Genomic DNA, 22,673 nt, shown 5'->3' with positions numbered 1-22,673 from the left:
ACAATCCCTTAAGCTTTAATGCCACTACACAAACATATATAAACAAAATTATAAAGACTGGATTTGCTTTAGTAAGACTGGGCTTATTTCACATGCATAAGCCAAACCTGTAAGCAAGCACACAAACCGAAATGCTTTTGGTAGTTTTGACCACAGTGCTAAATGCTCAGAAGTTGACTAGGCACATAGGGGAAATATTGCTTTTCTTAATACCATCAGTGTTTTCTTAATACCATCAGTGTCAGTCATTTGTCTCTCTGTGTCCTACAACACAAGCACTGCACTGTGTGGAGCAGCACCAGCGCAGACTTTGGGAGGACTGGGGTCCAGTTCAGAGCAGAGAACAGAGGTGACACAGCCAAGGAAAAGAAGGCAGCGCTACGAGATGCAGTTAGTGACATTACTCCCTGCCAGTTCTTTGGGAACCTAGGAGCTGGGCTGCAAGAAATTATGAGATCAAACAGGTCTATCAGAAGAATTTTCTGACAATCTGCATTACCACTGTGGTTTCCAATATATGCTTAAGCAGTTTTCAACTCAGTGTGCAAGTAAACCATCTGTGTTCAGACAGCAGGTCTGATACCACAAATGCTGGACAATATGAGATTTTGATTTTGTACAGTGCAGCAAAAACAGTACAGTATTTTGAATTGTTCTTTCAAGCTTCAAGTCTACGTTGAAATATTCTGTTACATGTGATCCTTCTCAAGCAAGGGCATCTTTATAGAAACCAAACATATATCACGTTTAGGGCATTCTACAAGAGGTGCTGCTGAAAGGTGATGGATACACATTTTATCTGCCCATTATTCCATATCTGTAAGGATGTAATTGGATTTTTCAAGCTTTGTAATAGATGCCTCATACTCTACATAAATGGTTTCTGATTCTTTCATATGCAGTTTCCTCAGCCTATCCAGTCAGTGCTTCAATCACATCACATCTCCATGTGACGTTTAGAAAATATTCCTCACAATACTGTCTTCTCATCCACCCTTTCCTAAGAGTTAACTTGTACTGGTCTTGAAAATCCAAATTTCCATCTGCTGGAAAACTCTCCTTCAGAGAAAGTCTTAAAAAACTTTAATGTTTCTTAACGTTTTAATGTTGAGGGTCAGGGAGCAAACTCTTCAAGTGTTCCAAAAATAAAATCTACAACTGTTTTTAGTGTAGGAAACTTACAGAGATTATTTTTGCAGTAATGACTCCCGTAGGCATTGCCTTGTTTTGACAACAGTCTCATAAGTCCCCTGTGAGTACATTGCTCAAGAGGGACCTTCAAAGAGTTGCCTCTGCATTTCCACCACTTCTCACTCCAGTATCTTTTAAGAAACATGGTAACAGGTTTTACAAGGACAAAAATGTAATGGCTTACTCTCATGATCTAAGAGTTCACAACTCAAGTTTTTTTGTTTTTTTTTTTTTTTAAATATAAAAATAAGCAAAACAGGGAGAAAACTGCAAATAATAGCATGCAGAGATACAGCATAAATTCACCACAGACAGACTGAATGATACGAAAGCTGACATTTTGCCATCTGTTTGTCACCAATAAATGTCTTCCCCAGATGATTTCTTCTCCCCTCACCTCCTCTTCCCAACACCCACACAGCCAAGCAGTCCCCACCTGGGAACACTGCTGGGACGGAGCAGCTGAGCTTGAAGTCATCTTGTCCATGAGATACTGCTGCTGGAGCAGCTACGGCACACAGTGCTGCTACTACATGATTGAAGAACAAAAAGGAAATGGGGATTTGAACTGTCCAAGTGATGGGGGCAAGTAAGTGTGAGTTGCTTCTATATGGATTTTCAAGCTGCCAAATCAGGCTATTAATCTCTGTTTACCAGTGGGTAAAACAGGGCCATCAATATCTGGCAAACTTAAAAGGATGCTCCCTGCTATAATTATTTTATAAAACGTTTCAGGATCTTGGAGGAAAGGACAAAAACGTTATTACTTACATGACTGAAAATGAACTGTGAAGCCGAACGCTCTCAGATAGCAATCAGATTTCTGATTACTTTACTGGTACCTCAATTTTCACATCCTTCCCACCCCACTACGTAAGTTATTGCTACTTTAAACCTTCTCACTTACCGCACCTTCCTGAACTGGTGGATGGTCTTACTTGCATACTCTACCAAGACTAATAAATTCAAGTAGAACAATCCATTTTCCCCACATGTCAAGACATATGGCTGCTTTTACTGCATCTTCCTACCATCTTTAACCTATTTTTGTTTTCCTTTGCATTGGCCGCTTAGCATTGTTTCCAAAAACAGAGCAGGAAAAAAATGTCCTACAAGGAGGCAAATCATCAAGCTGAAGCAGTAAAGGCTTTATGGCACTCCTAACACTTTCCATAAAGCAAGAGGGAACACATGAAAGTTAGCTGTAACATCTAAAATTTTTATGTGCGGTCTTTTTGCATAGAAGATGCATGTTGCTATTTCAGTCCCTACAGTTCACACGCAACTGTTGGGTTGAACTACTTACAAGCAAAAATAGATCTTTCTAGTCAGTGCACTTCAGAATACTTAAGTGTTAGGAAAAAAAAATTAGCAAAAAAAAAAAGCACAGGAGAGCAAAATTTAGGCCAAATGAACCCCCAAATACTTTGCATGAGCAGGAAGGTAAGCTCTGCCGGGAGCTAAGTGGTTAAAATATTCTGACGGTAAGGATAATAAATCAATTTTTTCCTAGTGTTTGAGTACTTACAGGGTGGTTCATCAACACAGCAATGCACAATAGCATTTACTGTGGGACACATTTCCTAACTGACCACCAGACCACGATTAACCCTGTACACAGAAGGCCAAGGAACAGCATGTGCCAGAATGGAAAACAGGCACATACAAAAGGGTGGTGAAACAAACAGGCATAGCAGAACCAGAATGAAAGAGGTGAAGATTTGGGGAACATGGTCTGGCCCTTCAGGAGTTAAGGTCTCTAACCTCTGAGAACCGGGCTGGACTCATGATGCTCCTTACTAAAAGCTGAACAGTTCAGCTCAGCAACTCCAAAAGTATCTGGAAACCAGCAGCCAGAAAGAAGACAACACAACTGGGAAGAACAGCATTACTGAGGAGATCAAAGAACACAAGAAAAGAACCCAGATTCAAACCACACTTTTAATGGCCTTTCCCTTAGCTGTTTGTATTCTGACTCTGAGCTCCAGATTCTGCTAAGATTTAACAGCATCCAACCTTTCCAGCATGCTTACACTGCTCCCAAATGACTGCTGTGGCAAGTTTTTTTTTTTTTTTTTAATTTCCTGCCTGTCATCATCGAAGATGTCACATTTGACTGTCTTTATATTTTATAATGCATCAACCAGGTGCTGTTCCTGCCAAAAAAATAACAAATCTTCAGGGTGTTCCAAATTGGTACAGCTTACAGAACTACTCTGTTGTTCTTTGGCTTTAATAGCCTAGGACACTGAAAAGAGGAGAAAATGTAAGTGTTGCCCACTAAGTGCTACGCACTGACTCCAGCCATTGTATGCAATCTCACTTCATACATCTAGCTCTCTAAGGAAATAATGCTTCTCCAGCTGAGTTAAGGAGCCATTTCCACGTCTGTTCCCTTTTCTGAAGCCACTAAACAAAAATCAGAGCGATGCACTTTTTAATGACTTTGGCATAACTAAAAGAAAACTTCGCTCTATAAAAGGAAGCCTGCTTTCTCTCCTTATTTGGCAGTAAAGCATGTACTGATTGTGAACATGGCTTGAATACAAAGTACATTGTAATTGAGCTGTATGAGCATTTCAGTTTTAAGATGGCACTTCTAATCTTTTTCTCTTCTTTGTGTGATCCAAAGACTACGATGACTTAAAATTCAGAGAATATGCAGTGGTTTACAAGGCAGACTTAGTTGAAAAGCTTATTTTTTAGGAGCCATATTCACGAGCAACTTAAAATAGAAAGCTGGAGGAGATATATGTAATTTTCAGTGAATTTTAAATGCCGAGGTCAGGTCCTGCATTATTAGTTTACCATGTTGTGAGAAAAACACCTCAGAACAGTAGAATTATCACTGTACATGGGGTGTCAGTCCATCTAGTCTAGTGTCCTCTCCCTTATCATGGCTTCCGTGACAGCCCTCTTAAAGAAAAAGCCCTGCTCAAGTCTGTTTAGAGATGGGATGTCCCTGGAGAAAGTTCTGTCCCATTGCCCAATAAGTGGAGATTGGCTTGTGTCTCAAATCCTTTCCTAAAGTGGTCTCTTCGGGCTTTGTTTTTTGTTGTCAAACCTTGAGACTGTCAGACTGCTGCTTCTTCTCTTGTTCATACCATTCACCCCAGCAGATACTTGTTTTCCACAGGGTCGTGACAAGGCAAAGGAAATGGTAAAACTTAAAAAGTAACTGGACAAATTGAGACAAAACCAAAAATCAACAACAACAAAGTAACAATCCACATTCTTGACTCTTAAATAAGAAAGTGTCACCAAGCTTGGCAGCGGAAATTCCCCAACCAGAGATCCCGGGAGGCTGGGGGAACGCAGCAGGGAAGCACCACCACCTGCTGTAGGCAGCAGCCCATAGGGGGACAGGACAGCCCTTAGGCTCAGCCCACCTGTCCAGTCTTACACCAGGTATTTGAGTTCAAGGGTTTTACTAACTGCTACCTACAGGGATAAACCTCATTGGCACAACCACTGCTTTCACACCTTGGATATAAAATGGAAATCATTCGGCAATTGTTTGTGAAATGGGCAGGGCAGACAGTGTGTTTCCACAAGCCTGAGTTCCTGGAGCACCAAAACAGAACGATCAAGGCTGCACATCTTCACATCAAATGCAATTTCCCTCTCAAGATGTAGATGTGGAGCTGGAAATCCACCCGCTACACAAAGGTCTACTTTGTGATCAGCTTTTGATACCTACGGAGTTAACTTTTACTGAACAGCAATATTACTCAGAGGCCTCTGCAGCCGCTGGCTCAAGCACTGTCTGTGCAGATACTGGGGCATGCAGGAGGAGGAGAGCCAGCATATCACCCCTGAGTACCAACCCAGCATATCACCCCCAAAAAACCTTGGAGAGCTGCCAAGGGGCGATGTGAAAGGATCTATTCAGCCAGGGGCCAGGAGCAGGAGCACTTATGGGATTCACAGAGTGTACAGGTAGAGGAGGCTAAACTTCCCTGGCATCCCATGTGATGCTCCCTGATGCACAGAGAACTTCTGTTAGAAATCTGGGAGAAAAAATAAAACTTGATGATGTGTCGTAATAGGCTAAAAGGTATTTAACTGTTTATGGAGTAAAAGAGAGCCACTGATCTAATAAATGGGTGGTTATTACTCTGAGCAGAGGACAAGTGGCATATTAGCTCATTTTATCATTAAATTAATACCAGATTAGTGTGTTTAATTGACCTAGATTGTTCTAACCTAGCTGAGGTTGGCATGTTCCAACCAGCTTGCTGCAGGCACGTCATAATTCATTAGTTATTTCCTTAGCCAGCTCAGGGAATTGGAGAAGAATTGGGTGCACCGGAGGGGCAGGAAGGCATAAGGGACCAACGGCTTGTCCCTGGCCGTTCCTCCTTCCTTTTTAACGCAGCGCTGCTGTCAATCACTGCTGCCAGCCAGAGCTGAGCCTGCCAGTCATTCCGACACTCTGCATTTCCCAGGCTAGGGACTCTCCTGGGAAAAATGTTGACTCTGATTTAAATATTATTCCTCACAGTGCTATTTTCACTACCTGCTACAGAATTTCTGCATGCACAAGATGAATGCTCATGAGAACTTCATTTAAACCAGAACATGACAGAATTGATAAATCCAGTGACAAGAGCAAGAGTCGTCAAGAGGAGAGACCCGTACACTATTCTACCTAGCCGCGGCGCTGAACATGCGACTTGATGTCGCACATTCTCTCTGTACATTATCTGAACCCAGCCTTACAGCATGCTTGACATTTTACAGAATAAAGAGATGACCTAGTGACCCAGGTGGAATAAAACCATATTTTTTGGTGCAAAGCTACTGGGACTCAGCATGTGGAGTCACTGAAACTGATGCAGGATACGTGTTATGGGACAGAGCTATCAATAAAGAGGAAAAGAAGAGCACCACAATCAAATGAGAAAGGTTTTCCAGCTGCAGAGTTTAAAGCTTCAGAAATGTGACGTTTGGTCACTGCTGCTCCCTGAAAGTACAGAGGTATAGGCATTACCATTGAGCTGTGGGAAAGGGTACATCCCACAGCTCACAGAGACGCTCTGCTTACACAAGCCTTTGCTGCAGACCCCCTTTTTTGGAAATTTTACTATGGCTGATAAACCATCTCTGTGAGAGTGGTCAGCAAGGTGCTGTGCAGACCTGGAACAGCTATTTTTGTCTAATTACTCGTCTGTGTGTTCCCAGCCCCATGAAATGATAGGGTTTCTGGAGCTTCCAAATGGCTCTAGATGCTTGTTTAGGCATAGCTTGTAATACTATCAATTTCTGAGAAATGAGTCAGAAAGCTATCATTTTCACATGTAAAAACTGTTCAGCACAGAAGCACTGGAGACGAGAACAAAGAAAAATCTCATGTGCTCACCTCCTCCCCAAGTACAGCTCCTGAAACTGCTGTCTGTGACAGACCCTGAGCAGGGAGCAAGCCCAGCCTGCTTCCCATCTCCCTCTCCACAAAAGCATCTTTACAAACTGACCGTCAGGAAGCCACTCCGGACCAACAACTGTTCTCAGAAGCAGGTCTGCTTCTCTTTGCTGGAGCAGGGATTTCTTAACTTAGGTGACACTGAAGAGCAGTTGCTGTGCAAAAACTCCCAGTGATGCAGGAGGAAAGAAAATAAATAGCAGAGGAACGGGCCAGCTTACCTTGCATTGTCCCTGCCGTGTGACTTCAAGAAGTTCATATCACGGTATCTGGACAGGAACGCTACTAGCTGGTCATTTGTCCTGGGAGAGAAAGAACAAAAGATGTACAAATTACATAGTGAAAAGTACTATCTTTACAATAATTTACGCACTTCTTATTCTCATTTGGAGACCATCTGCAGAAGGAAGCAGTTGTTGAAACACTTCCATCCTGCTGCTAAACTCCACTGTCTCCTTGTACCCAGAAACATGTGCTTGGAAAGAAGTATGGCTTTATTATGTCTTAAAGAAATTCATATAAAATCTTGGCAGATGTTTTCAGCATTGTAACAGAGTATGTACTAAGTAATACTGTTCAGCACTTTTAAAGTAGGAAAAGCCAGCTGTGAGATGACTGGACTGACAGCCCTGTTTTATATACTTTGCTAGATCTTTCCTGAGGAATTTGGTTAAGTATCTAATGGCATTTTGGTTGCTTTAGTCCATATAACAGAGAAGAGGCCAGGGTTGAACTGCATAAAGCAAGAGAATTTAGATGTGAAAATCCCAATAAAATTAATAGGAACAAAGGAATTTAGAAGGTTAATTCCAATTAATATGACTGGAAACTTGACACCGTATTTTCAGAATTTCAGCCAACATGTCCAAGAAAGTATTTATGCTTGGCAGCTTTTGTGGTCTGTTACTTCTTCAACAATGCAGCAAAACTGTTCTCTGTTTCTCTAGGTCAGCATATTTAGGAAAAAAAGAATAAATCATATTAAAAAGATCTTCATCTCCTGAGTTACATTCAAAACACAATGTTACAGATACAACAGCATTTAAGCAATGGTCTGTAATGGACTTGATGGCAAAAAAAAATAAGATAAGCCAGCTGTCAACAGACAGTACCTTGAAAACATTTTATTAGCATAAGACACAGAAAATCAAGGTAAACAAGATTTCTGTACAAAATGCATTTAACTTCTGAGGTCAGGCTGCAACAACTGGGAAATGTTATCAGAGTGGTAACCTCTATCCACTTCTCAAAAGCCCAAATTCTGTCGTCACAGGTAGCATGTCACTATTGAACTGATGAGTAAAAAGCAAGTTAACCATCGATTTTAGCTGGACCAAACGGAATGTCTGTCCATCAGTCAGCCTGTGTGACCAGGCTGCAGGAGCCTGAGTCCCTCCTTCTACGCTCACTCATCTGAGCTGTAATACCTGCCAGGGTCAGGCTCTGCATCTCAATTTGGCTACCCCAGAAAACTGCTTTCTGTATAGTAAGCTGTGCAGATTTTCACATTTGCTGCTCCAGTGACTCTCCATCTTACTGGGATGAATAGGCATTTAGTGAATTTACTTAGCAATGCTTCCACATGAAATGGTTTCAATGGCTGACATCTTTGGGTGAGTTTCTAGGCAAAAGCTGGCACATAAAGATGATCTTTAGAAATATAACAAAGTTTGGAAGTGCTTGAGCCTCAATTTTCTTACAGGACAAAAATCAAACCAACCGAAGGAACACCACTCAATAAAACACCATTTATAGATTGCTCACCTACCTACAGCGTGCTGCTGAGCAGTGCTCTACCAAATATACTTGGACTCAGGCTGCTATGCAAGCTTTTTAATCATTCTCACTTTTTAGATACCTCTTATGAATGCCCACCTGGGTTTTAGCTCTCAAAATAATTAATAACTGACATCTTTTCACATTGAAAACAATGGTGGCATCATGCTTCTAACTTTTATTAAAATATTTTTTAGAAAATAACTTTACACAGTTTTACTCTTTGTCATGTAAGTATGCTTCTTTTTGTGTGTTGACAACATGGAAATAAAACACCACATTTCCACTTGGTAAAACATTCTAGCTATTTGACATTCAAATTTATGCGGTCAACCAATTCTGTGCTCAGCATGGGAGCGCAGTGAATTTCTATTAAGCTTTCATTCAAAACACTTCTTCTGGCCCCGACACCACGAGGATGCTGCGTGCCACCCCCAAATTATTCCACCGCACCATATTAAAAAGAAAATCAAAGGTATTCAACACGCCACAGATGCTAATGTGGCTGCTAAAATCCTCCTCACCACCTCGGAAACTGCCTTCAGGGGTATATTTCCTAAATGCCCCTGGCACAGGCTGCTGCCACCCTTCGTCATGCATGGTGGCAGCGCCGTCACTGTGCTGCTGGCACTCGCTACTGACAATGCCTCTGGCATGCGTTGAGCAATACTAAAGGCGTGGGCCTATTTTTAATCTAAGTGAGGCAATGGAAAGCTGAGATTTCCAGCCGAACACATCACTGGGAGCAACATCAACTCCACAATGCCAAATTAAATTCTGCTGGAGCTCCACAAATTTCAGGGATAATTCACTGAGCGTAAACCTGGCACAAAAGCCTTTACTAACCATCACAGCGCAACAGAAAGTAACAAGGACAGCATATTCCCAGTATTTCCTTCCTAAGGAGGAAATCAGAAAGTCACGGGGATAAGGGAGAGCAGTTCATGCTAATATGCACACTAATATACATATTACACTTCTATCAGTTTCCCTAGTGTGTAGCAGCATGAATACAGATGTAGGAAGAAGTCTTTCTGAAGTCGGTGCGTGAGGCTGGAGGTGATGAACGCATTCACACAACTCCCACTTTTATTTCCTTCTGTCACTAAGCTAATTTGGAGGGCGAGGTACCCGGGAGAAGAATTACTCAGCTGAGTACCTGTGCAGTTAGCGGGGAGGGAATGTGAGAGTAGAACGGGGAGAGGAAAGAAAGGGGAAAGCAAACCTCCCGGGAATCCCAAGTGTGGAGAGAGACTGCGTGTGGGTGGGTGGCCGTGAGAGGAAGAAAAGCAAAGACTGCAGAGGAAACAAGGTGTCTTTGACTTCACCAATGAAGAAGGACAGGTCGTCCAGCTGGGATGGTGGGCTCCATCTCCACCAGACCTGCACCAAGGTCCCTCTGCTCCTCTCCCGTGAGGTAGGGCTCAGGGGATGGATGGCCTCAGACGAAGCAGCCGCAGGGCTGCCTGTGACCTGGCCCTGGCACTGCCTGACCTGGGACCGTGGCTGAGCTCCCGGGATAGGGCTCAGCCTAGGGTCAGGACCAAGGGCTGGAGGACCAAGAAAGGTAAAGGTGAGACCTACAGCAAGAATGGAGCTCAGAAGAAATTGCCCAAGAAAAGCAAGGCCAACCACTAGCGTTTTCTCACGAGCAGCCCCAGCCTGGGACTCAGGTGTCCCAAGGTGTAAGCAGCATCACCTGGGACTCAGTAACTGCACATACATGGCTTAGCATTGCAGTAAATTCCGATCACAGTGTGTATGCTGGGAGCTGAACTGGAAAACAGGCAGCAAAAACACTGACGTGGTGTTTGCATTGTCTGGAGACCCTGGCAGCTTTGCCCGGGACACGGTACGAGCACCTCCCCACGCAGCACCACAGCCCAGTGCTGCGGAGAACAAAAGGCAGTGCTGGCCTCACTGGCTTCAAACAAATCCACCAAGCCCTGGTGACTAACCCAAGCAAAGAGCAGAGATCCTCTTAGTTTACAGCTGTGAAAATAGATTAAGAAAGTGTTTGGAGATTCTGAGAAAAAGAAAAACAAGCAATTGTTACTTTTGGAAGATAGCGAAGGGTAACATGGATTCAGCAAGGTACTTTAACGCATGGGCAGCTTGAAGGATGTACAGGACAGCACCCACTTCAATGGGACTATTCACAAGACAAAACTTACACAATTGCTTAACAGTTGGACTAAGTTGTATCCAATGTTCAGAAACTTTTGGCAGTACACACGTATGGGAACAATTAGCTTGATTCTGTGTGGGAATTGGATGAAAAAAAGAGCAACTTCTGTACCTGTTTCTGTGCAGTATCTGTCCAGGCTGAACTGGAGACTAACAGCCTCACCAACGAGCCAGCAGGAATGGTTTGTGTGTTTGTGACACTGCAGGGCATGGGAGCTGGGCAAGCAGCACCCAGTCATTAATATGAATTACACACTGATCTCTTCCCACCGCACAAGCCAGAGACCTACTGCAATTCTGTCCACACAGAACCCAGCTCACTTGCACTGTGGTTTAAGATAACTGCTATAAGAGGGGAAATGATTAAGCTCTAAGTTATTGATTATACCAAACCCTTTTGGAAATGCAGTGGTGACACTAGGAGAAGGTTCCTCACTTGAATTTGTTAATGACATTCATGGCACCTGTAACACACCTCGTACTTCGTGTAACACACACACACACACAAATGTTTTCTGACCTGGTGTGCTTGTGGGAAAAAGATTAAGAAAAATATTAAAAGATCATTAAAGACTAAATAAGAGCACAGCCCTCAACAGAGAGGAAGGCACATCTCAAGATGCTGAACAGAAGGGGCACCAGCTGAACTTGGTACAAGATCGTGTTCAGAGCTGCTCCCCAAAGCAGCAGCCTCCACCAGCTCTTTCCAGAAGGCTGCACCCTCTCCGTTTTCTGTTTCTAAGGGGGAAGGAGATGGAAATGGGTAACAAATGGGTGGAATAGGACAGCAGAATGAAAACAGCCATCTTCCAGTGCACTTGAACCTTGAAAGAGTTTTGGCTGCATCATCGTAAAGGGCTGTTCCTATTTGCCTTTTGTAATGTAAATGCTCACCCTGCCCTAAAACTCAGGACTTGTTAAAGTGGTTTTATTACATAAGGAAAACCTAAAAGGGCGAAAGTAAAATTCCCAACCTCTGGTTTACCCTTCAGAGCAATAGGAGAGAAAACGTAACAGACAGGCTCAGCATCAGGTGATGTCCCAAGTCCCGTGTCATTTTCTGGCATTATTTTCTATTTATTTTTTTCCCCTATGTGTCTGCTGATGCACACAAACATCAGCACTGAAAAGTGCATACCGCTACCCCTTCCAGGCAGCTGTAACTCACTTTAATCACAGATGTGGTTATGTGTGAATTACGATGTTGGAATATGAAAAGCTAGCAGAAGAAAATTAAAATGCAGCTTTAAAATTGTTTAAACCAGACCTGCTGTCCTGGCTCCACACTCCTCCAGATGCAAAGGGCAAAGCCTGCTGCAAGCACTGGTATCTTTGCAACTCCTCTCCCCAAGCAGCAATTTTATCTGAATTGTGATTTTGGCTGGTAATGCTTTTGTCCCTGATGTAACGTTAACGTGTGGAAGAAGTCAATGTGGAGACTTTCCAGAGATTTTATCTCTTACACATTTTCCAATCTGGCAGGTAAAAAAAATATCAATGCCCTTTTTATTGCTACACACACGGGAGCAAAGGAACTTTTAATTACCCCGACTGTGGACACAGTCCCTGCAAAATGAGCATCAGTGTGCCGAGACTGGGACAAGTCACATCCTGGTCACAGCAAGTGCAAAATATTATGTAAGTGCATAATTAGCTGCAGCAACCAGTACACCTAGAAACCCTTGCCACTGAACACACATTTATGGTGCTGCTGGCAATGCTGCTCAAATCTTAACTCTGAGATTTCTGTCATGTATTTACCTTACGTTGTGCCGTGGTGCTGAGAGGTGGGTGGGTGTCACAAAGACAGCTGAACAGCCAGAAAACAGAGTAACAGACAAAAAAAGGGGAGAGGGCATGGATAGGAGTGGGGCAAGAAGGCCAACTTTGTGTGAAGCAGCAATGAGGACCCTATGAAACAGATGAAGGATGATGGAGGCAAACACACAACCAGAAGTCAAGCCTGTCAGAGTTCATGAGGCATTTGGCTAATGCCCTCGATAACATACTTTAATGTTTGGTCATCCCCGAAGTGGTCAGGCAGCTGGACTTGTTCCCTGTAGGTCCCTCCCAGCTGAACTGTTCTGTCCTCAACATGTAGACACGCACACAAGCCTCAAAGTAGAAGGGCTGATCACATTTGATTTTGTTGCACTCTTCTCAATAAATTTTAATAATTGTGATCAAGCCCATTGATTTGAGTAAGTGATGAATTTAACTGTACCTAACACATCGCTGTGAATCATTAGGACATGCCGTTGCTGTCAAGAGGCCAGTGGCAGGAGGCGAGTTCCTTCTGGACCATCCCTGCCCCAGGGCTGCCCCGGCTGGGGTGAACCCTGCCCTGCTGCCCTCTCCCTTTGCTCAGGCTGGCTCTGCAGCCCTGCACCACCACAGGGCACAAAGGAAGGTGAGGGTAAACCCAGACAAACTAACAAAAAGATACAACAATGAAACGGTTCTGCCAAAAAAAAGCAAAAACCCACAAGACCTCTTCCAGAAGGAAATGCTTACAGCAAGACAATAAAACCACAAGGATGCAAGCAGAACAATGCAGTAAAACACCTCCCACTGCAAGATTTGGTTTTGGGACCCCGGATTCCCAGCCTGGCCATCGTGTTGGTGCTGTCGCCTCCATCCCTCGCCCCAGGAGCATGACCCGTATGTAGTTGGGATGAGGCCGTGGCAAGGAGAAAAGGCTCTGCTGTCTGAAATCATGAAGAAAAGGCTATATTTAGCCCTCGCTATCCATCACAGAATAAATATTAGCATTTGCTCAGAGAAGCTGATTCCCCTAAGAGCAGTCATTCATAGAACAGCATAAAAATGAGAGCGACAGACAGGGCTTTAGAGGTCAACTGCACGTGGAAGGCTGCAAGTGACTTAATGCCTTTGCTTTAACAGCAGTTGTCTTAAATAGTTTGTTTTGTCTTTCAACTCAGGTTTAAGAGAGGAACGGGATAATGGAGAAGTACTGCCTGTGCAGCCAGCTGACCACAGCACTGCAGGGCTGAGCGCTGCCACCTGGGCAGGGAAATAACACACATGTGCCTCTGTATTGGGGTTACGTGGGGATTGGGCTTACGTGTCAAGGGTTTGGCAGCAGGGGGCTGCAGTGGCCCCTGTGAGCAGAGCCCACAGCTGTGGTGGAGTCCAGCTGCCCATCAGAGTCAGGGTGTAATGCCCCAGGCTCCCAAAGAGGGAGTTTGGAGCCCCAGGTGCTGCTCTGTCACCCCGCAGGGCGCAGCCCCTCGCAGCGCAGCTCTGCAGGTGTTGTGCGACTCTCAGATGTTTTATTAGCAATACAACCATCTCTGCTGTACTTTCGATTACTGCTTCCCATTCAACTACTGTCTGCCTCCTAAGGAACAGAAAAGAACTAACAGAGTCACAGGAGAGTGAAAGTCCTCTTTAAATGTCACACCGCTGAATGAACCTCGTCCTAGTGAGTACAGAGCTGTTCAGGCACAAAGGAGATCTACTGAGAGAAAAGGAGAAAACTCCATTGTCTACTTCCTGAGACACTCCACAACCCATTTTATAGGAATCCAGTGCTTCAGATGTCATTCATTAAATAAATAAATAAGCCTACTGCTGACAGGCAGCACACGCTTAAATGAAAATTCTGAAGAGACCATATATAAGAGAATTCCACCAAGGATTAATGAACAAATGTGATTAAAACTATCTCCAGCCCTGGACCGCAGCCAAAATGCTGCCAGCAGTATTTGATATGTAAATGCTTAAAACATTTGCTGTGTGCACAGTCGCTGATGCAAAGCATCTATAGAGAGTTCCTTCATCTAATTAGAGATATTGGCTTAGCAAACTTTGGAGTTTAAAATAACCCTCAACATCTCATTATTCCTTTAAAATAGAATATTCATTTGTTTGGAATGTTTTCCAGCTATATCCCATGAAACCTTGAAATGCCTGTGGCTAATGAAAAACGCCAGCCCTGTATCAGCTAATAAACCCTTGGGCTTTTACGATAATAAAACACTCACCGCATGTACTCATTAAAACTTTTTAACTTGTTGCTTTTGACTTCCTTTAGCTACTTGCTAAGTTTAGAGAAATCTACTCAATTTCCGATTATTTTATAGCGCAGTTTCATCAGAAGTGCTTAAATTATAGAGGATCTTATCAACCACACCACATTACAGCACGTTAGCTGCAAGTCTGATCCAGGAAGGCATTTAACAGCACGTGCTTCACTGTAGCACACTCATAACTCTTCTGAAACGATGCAGCTTCATGCTGTACTCCCATGAACTGCCTCCTGGGTTAAGGGTCCGCATGTCTGTTAGGAAGCAGCACGTGCAGTGACTACACTCACAATTAACAGTTAAGAGTTGTGCTTGAATTCATCTAAGATCTCTTAGTGCATTTATTAAGGAGGCTTTGCCAGGTAGCCCAGCCCAGTTGTACCTCGGGTTGTCCATCTCTGCCATGAGAGTATCACACATCTTGCTGGTGGTTTGAGATTTAACTCACTGATATTTTCAAAACATTCGTTTTAAAATGACATTTTCTGAGCACCCTTACCACTGCAACAAAAAATATAAAAATAGGGAAAAGATTAACCTGTAATGATGTGTGATGTGTAGCCATTTTCATCAATTTTAAAACAACCTACATGCTTTATGTCAAAATTTTGAGATGCATTACTTAAAATACTGATTTCCTTTCATAAATTTGATTCTATATGATCTGTAAGCCTAGATAATACGTGTGTTTAACAATGAATACAATGAAAAAGCACTTGCATAACAAAAGCTTCCCAAGTTCCTTCCAAACGTGCAACTGCATAGACCCAGGCACACATGCAAGACCATCAAAGAACATCAACTAACTACATGCAGGACAAAGGCTTTCCTGAACCACCTGATGTTGGTGCACGTTCTACGTACTTCTCTATTTGAGTTTATGAATGATCAGCACATCACCACTAGTATCTTTTTTTTTTTCCATCCTTCTCGCCCAGAGCTTGAGTGCCTTCCAGATAGCCTTTGCTAAAAAGGTTGATAATTGCATATTTCCTACAAATATTTTTAAGTAAATGCAGAGACATGTGTCTACCTTAGATAAGGACTAGAAAACTTGTTAAAGGTATATACTGCAGCAAAGCAAAATTCCTTTCTCACCGCATTCAGAAGAGATGTCAGCTCAGTGGAACTGAATGTATGGAAGAAAGCTCAAACATTTTTATCAGTGCTGGCAAAAACTGTTTATCAAGCCCCACTGGCATTCCCTTAATTCCTATTTGGAAAGTAAAATAATGCAGCCTGGTACAGAGAAAAATACTGCAGTAAGGGGCTTACACACTTCCAACATGGCCTAAACCAAAGGGTTTAGCGGTTTTGGATAAGTAACCCGCAGTTTTGATTCCTCCTCAGCATTAACCCATCTCTGAGCACGAGTTGGCTCTCCCACACTACAGTGCAAACCTTGAGTAAGCAGATTTCCTTTTGGCATTTCACATTGACATGCAAACATTGCTGTTTGTGGGTGCGGAATGATTTATGCATTGCTCTGCAGAAAGTTTTGTGAGCATGCTGCATGTATAAGAGGGAAAGATGGACGAACAGGAGTATTTGGGGCATCTTCAGACAAAAGGTCTGCAACTATTTGCATCCCCAATAAGCTGTGCGGCTGCCTGGAGTGAAGGCACCTCTCTTCTAAAAGCTTTACTCATTTCCAGACTGAGATGCAGAAATACTCCTTAACTCTCCAGTGACATTTTGTTTTCACAGTTGTATGATTTCCACTTGTCACTTCTGTCTCCAGCCTCAAATCCCTGGAACTCGATAGAAATAGAGTAATTATTTTCACAGACAAAGCAGCATGTAAATATTCCAGACAGGACGTGCACGTCCACTCGACATGACCACTTGGCAGGGGGAAGGCAGCCTGGGGAAGAAGAGACACGGCTAGGACAAGTGACAGAAGCAGCCCTGTAACCCCATGTGCCAAAATGATGCCTGCAGGCCATGTGAGGGCAGAGGTCCACAAGCCAGACGTCTCCGTCTGGCTTGGACAGGGAGGGGACATGCGTGGCATGGAAGGGACACACCACACATGTGCTTGGGTGCTTTCTGCCACAGCAGAGAGGACCCCACGTCCTCTAGCCTTCGAGGTTTAGATCATGAGTAACAGGGCCAATGTCCCAAACCTTTTTAGCTGGCCTTTAAACCTTAGCTGCAATTAGCACTTTAGTCAGCAGCTTTCCAAGCTGGCAGTGGGTAGGATGAATGCAAACAACATTTGTGATTTCCATGGTAAAATGGTCCTGGTTAGCTAGATAACATCGATGTGTCCAAACCTGAAAGTTGTGGTGTAAATGCCTGAAGTAACTAGGAAAATAAAACTAACATTCACACTTTTAAGGAAAAGGTACAGCATTGAAGAGGCTTTCAGGGTAGGGCATAACTGCATTATCTGAGCATTCCCTAGGCTCCCAACCTTAGATGCTATCGCGCTGGGGAAACTTGGTGTGCTAGCTCTAAGGAACACCACGGAGCGTACAGTGGAGCGGAGACACCACGGCTAGGCTCTGTAATCAGGTGGGGCCTCGATTGTTCTTGTGCACAAAGCTGCACTTTTTGCCACCCTAAGCCAAAGACCTGTCATGTTTTGACAAATGCTGTACCCTAGTGTACTTTTTGCTCATTATAATATCATTATAATACCAAAACACACCTCCATCCCAAAAGCTACCCGCCTCCAAGGTGCGACCACCCCTCACTGAGCATGCGCTCTGAATTTCTCGGAGCCTATTACTTTAAACGGAAACGGGAAAACTTTACACCAATCATAACTAAGATATGCTTGACTAGAGCCACTCAAGCTCCACCTAAAAGATAGAAAATAATATAAATTGGCCCAAGAGAGAGGGGATGTTAGGGAAGATACCATCGTCAGGGGAGATACCATCCCGAGGACATACAACATCCTTAGGACCTCCTGACTCCTGGGATCAGTCGACGGGCTGAGCCTCTCTTCCCCCCCCATTGGGACGCCTTTGGGTGAGATCTGAATATTTGCTTATAAATCTCTGTAGAGTCTTTGATCCTTTTAACGCGTTTATTTCTAGGCTGCGCACCTGTAACACCTATAACACCTATAACACCTGTAACACCTAGAACACCTAGAACACCTAGAACACCTAGAACACCTAGAACACCTAGAACACCTAGAACCCACACCTAGAACCCACACCTAGAACCCACACCTAGAACCCACACCTAGAACCCACACCTAGAACCCACACCTAGAACACCTGTAACACCTGTGTATTTCATGCATACTAGCTTGCTTTTGCAGATAGTCACTATCACCGGCAATCCAAAAGAACCTGATTATCTGTTGCTGTAATGAACCATACTTGATTGCGTTGTGATAGCTCCCATTAATGCAACTAGGGTGAGGGTGGTTATCCGTGATAGTTCAGTGTTCTGAATCTAACCAGACCCCCAGACGGTTAATGCATTGTTGGTGAATGTCTGAACGGACCCCCAGGTGGTTAATACGTTTTTGGTGAATGTCTGAGCGGACCCCCAGGTGGTTATTACGTTTTTGGTGAATGTCCGAACGGACCCCCAGTTTTGGTGAATGTCCGACTGGTTCAGTACTCTGAATCCAACCGGGCCCGTAACGGTTAATCAGCTACACCCCTTTAACGCGACAAAAGTGTTTAACCTTTTTCTGTTAAGACTCTATGAAGCGATTGAATGCAGCATGTGAAGCTAATGCACATCAACTATCTGCTGAAATTTCAGTGCACGAAGGCTATTTTAATATTATACTGTCAAAGGTCTACTGTATTTTACATTTCCATCTAGAAGAAAGCGGAGCATTGACGTAAAGGATCTTCTTGACAGAAGCAAGCAGGAAGCAGCACTGCACCTGAACAGGCTAACTCAAAAGCTTCAAGCCACATCACTATATACATTGAGACTTATGTTTAAAAAGGATTCATGCCCAGAACTTCTAAATTTAATGATGCTATTTACTTAATTTTAACCCTGCAAAAGAAAGGAAACAAAACACAATGCCTGGGGTGTATTTTCTCTCTTCAGCTTGTTCCTATTTATCAACTTGTATGACAATAAGGTTTTTTATCCACGGGAAAAAACAGCTTGTGGAATAAGAGAACTACTGGTAAATGCACTTTCTGCCTATTCTTATACCAGCTACATTCTGAAAGACATACTTTTATCCTCTTTTCAGCTGATAAATGCAAGAGACTAACTTTCACTCTGTTTACATATCCATGATGCTCCCAGACCAGCGCCATGCAGTCGATTTGCGCTGGCACAGGGATCCGGCTCTGTCTGCTGGGAACGGGCTGTGGGAAATCCTAACAGACATCTGTGGTGACTCCCAGTTCAGATGCCACACTGCTCAGGAAGTGGAGGCATGTTGTTTCCATGTGTGCATGGCATGTTAATAGCCTAAAATTAGCACTGTCCTCCTGCCATTCTGACAGCTGCTCTTTTCTTCCTTCCTCATGTATTTCACAGCACGTAATGCTCCGTAGGAAAAGTTCTTGAGCACCCTTTTTTTTTTTTTTTTCCCCAGAAGCCTTATTCGTTAATGTGTAGGAGTGATGAAATAGAATTGCTGCTGGTCATTACACGACATCTAACAGTTGCTTAGGTATATTTGTTAAGACACCATTTTTCAGAAAGTTGCCTTTACCCAGCATTACAATAAGCCATTCCATTACTAACTGCATCAATGCAGAGATCAATACAGACAACTATCCCATTTAACAATCCAACAAACACACTCCCAATAGATCAAAAACACCGGCCAGCCTCCTATCAATTCCAGAATGCACCTGGTAAGGATGCAGCAACACAAAGAGTTAAGACAGATGCTGTCCTATGCTTAAGTCACAAAGAGAACTAAGCCTGCTTAATTTATCTGCTGAAAAATATCTAAAAATCCAAACAAAAGCAACAAAACTAAACAAAACCACACACACTAAACCAAAATGCTTGCCCCTAAGCCAAGGGTTTAATATTAAAACTAAGCACGATAACGTGATAGATTTTTAGGTTTATCAAAGTACTGGGATTTTGTTTAGTACAGAACGCTGCTCCCTGCTCTGCGTTCTTTCAGTGTTCGGCTGCTGCTGCATATTCATGCAGAACCTCCTCTGCCTACACGAAACATCCCATTTTGATGAAAACAATAATCACTGATTAAATGAGCAACTGGAGGGAGAGGCAGAAATGATCAACAAGTCCATTACTCAAATTAGTGAGACTTTGTGTGTTGTTTTTTTTTTTAAATCTAGATATTGGGCTGAGTGGGATCTTTTTGTTTGTGCTGTGTATATTTTATCTTGCATATTTTATTTTCAGCAATTTTTTTCACCATCTCCAAAATTAAATTACCAAGCAGCTTGGCATAAAAGAGAATAATTTAAATAGGAGCATAAATTCAAAGCAACCATTCACTTTCCCACCTAATTTATATATTCTCTCGCCCAACTGAAATTTTATTTGTACAACTCAGTGAGAGAAAACGACTTGCTCACCAGGTTGGGTGATTATAATAGAAAGTGCTCACTTTCTTCCAAGGAAGAGGGTGGAAGAGGTTTTGAGAGTATCTTGTGTGAAGTAGGCTGATGTTGGAACAGAGACCTCTCTGCCCATGGCACTCCAACCTGGAGGCTGTCCTGGGACGTCTTACCTAGGGGCTGGGATCCCCAGCATCACACACAGAAGGATAATGTGAAGGTGACACACGGACAGACATCAAGCGGAACCAGGCTGAGTGCCAGAAGCTCTACATCACGTCCATACCAAGGGCTGTGTGTAACTTTGTGTGCTACGAGATGCAAAGGTCCAGCATCTTCTGCAAACCTCACCCATCTGCTGCCACCCATCACATCAAGAGAGACCCCAAGCGCTCACACTGAGCTCAGGAGCACAGCAAACCTGAGACCACCGTCCCACTGCTGGGAATGGGAGCAGGAACACCCTCTCTGACAGGCCACAGCACAGCTTTGTCACTCAATCTTTATGTTGGATGCTGCCTACCTCCCTTTCTCATTTGCACCACAAACCTAGAAAAAACGGCCAACATAGTCCTAGATAGCTCTGCGAGCAGATGGCCTCCCCTTCCCTTCTGATGCAGTGGGAGAGATCGATTTAGACACAGCAATGTTTTTTTCATCCCTCACTTTCCACTGAAAAGGCAGGAGGGAAGAGACACCCTTCCCATGACAAGTCCCATCTCCTAACTAGAGTTATCTCAATAAATGGGTGGTGGGACACTAGCATCAGAGGCAGCTAGTTGCCCATGAGTTGCAGCTGAGAGCCCGTCCTCTTCCCAGTGAGCCCCTGCTGCTGAGGCCCTTGCAGAAACCTTTAAAAGCGACATGAATTTGAGCAGACCAGAGCCTTCCCCAAGCTCCTCGTGGGCCTGCCGCTCCCTTTGATCCCCGAGCTGCTGAACCAACCTGTCGGAGTGCATCAACTCAAAGCACCACAAGGCAAAACGGGGAAAACGGGGTCAGGCTAATGGGTTTTAACATTAATTCTGCACCAAGCCTGAAAAGATGGAGGAACAGGGCCTGGGGGGTAAAAGGAATAATGAACTAAGAGTTGATGGAAGGAAACTTAATTGGTTTTAACAACAGAAGGTCACATTTTGTTACCTTTATTTGGGTTGAGCAATAATCTTATTTTGACAATTTGGGCCAGCAGGTGACCTGCCCTACTCTTTGTTGGGACTGCTCTGGAGTCAGTCAGGGAAGACTGCAGCACTGGGATGATGGGCACAAAGAGGCAGCAGACAGGAGCTCTGAGCATGAAAACGTCAAGGGCAATGTGTGGATCTATAAGTTGATATATCCCACTGATGTAACTGGGGCTGAAGAGAAGACAACTGGGAGGTGAGAGGCTGGTATTCCCACTCACTGCTGTGCTCAGAGTGCAACCAATATAGGCTTATTTAATAACGAGGTCAGGAGAGAACCAATGGTTCGCTTCAACCCAAGAAAAGACCATAAAATGGATGTGAATTTGAGTTAGGCAACCTGTCACCTGCTGATCTCCTCACCCTGCTGAGCCCTGCAGCCTGGTGGATGGGAGGTGAGCCGGAGCAATGCCAGCTGCAATGGTTCCCAAAGCTGGAGGTTCTCTGATGCAATATTACTTGCTAAAAATTACTTGGGGGCAGCAGACTTTTAAATGAAGATTGACTCTGCATTTGGAAAAGACTCAGCCCCAAAACAGTTCCTAATTTGGCAACGAGTCCAATTACCCCAATGAAAGGTTAGGGATGCCTACAGCTGATTGGTCAAACTGTGTTAAATGATGGGTATAACTGACCCGTGTGCAGCAGAGAGGGATGTGTGCTACAGTGAACTCATTTAGGGTCTTCTCCCCTCAGATCAGCCTGGAATTAGAGAGGTGCAGCCACAGATGTAGTCAGTTGCCTCCAGCACCACCTTGCCACATGTATATATAGAGTGAGAAGTATCCTATAAACGCATCGTGACTATAGTGCTGTGCAGGGTAAGCAGAAATGAAATATTCAAATGCAACAAGTTGTGACTGTAAAAGCCAACTAGCCATTAATTCTACCTGGGATTGCACAGATAAAGGTTTTAATAGGTCTTAAATCTCTGTAATACACAATGTCAGGCCAAAGCTTCCATGATATCTCAAAACTTAAAGTTCTGACTAGCTAACACAACAACAACAACAAAATATTATCTCGGGAGAAAGAACCACATCCTGCAGCACATCCCAAATGATCCATTGCTCCAAAGCAGCTTTAATTCTGTTGCAAACTATTTCCTTCAAATCAGCCCTTCAGCTCATTCACATGCAGTGATCCCATATACAAAATGTCAAAGCACATAATATTACAAGACCAGAATTTATGTATAAATTGGCTGAAAAATCATTAACATAAATTACCAGTCAACTCTTCAACATTTTAAGCCCTATTTTAGTGGAAAACAGCTTACGTATTTCTCTCCTTTCTATTTCAGCATTGCCTCTGAAAGACTGAACCAGAACAACCCTTTTGCTCACCCTTTAATGGTCTTGTGGCTGGCAACTGTTTAAGA

The 22,673-nt window shown here is 43.5% G+C and overlaps 1 protein-coding gene across 2 annotated transcripts in view; it reads right to left on the bottom strand.

Moving 5' to 3' along the window:
• XYLT1 (xylosyltransferase 1) overlaps positions 1–22,673 on the bottom strand; it is a 190,333-nt gene that overhangs the window by 38,822 nt on the left and 128,838 nt on the right. For both annotated transcript variants that reach the window (XM_068699923.1, XM_068699922.1), the window contains exon 5: positions 6,835–6,915. In XM_068699923.1, the coding sequence (XP_068556024.1) occupies positions 6,835–6,915 (81 nt within the window). The remainder of the gene's footprint in view (positions 1–6,834; positions 6,916–22,673) is intronic.

This window comes from Anas acuta, chromosome 15 (assembly GCF_963932015.1).
Source record: "Anas acuta chromosome 15, bAnaAcu1.1, whole genome shotgun sequence".
Lineage (NCBI taxonomy): Eukaryota > Metazoa > Chordata > Aves > Anseriformes > Anatidae > Anas > Anas acuta.
Note: the sequence above shows the minus strand (reverse complement) of the source record. Positions and strands in the feature narration are given on the sequence as shown.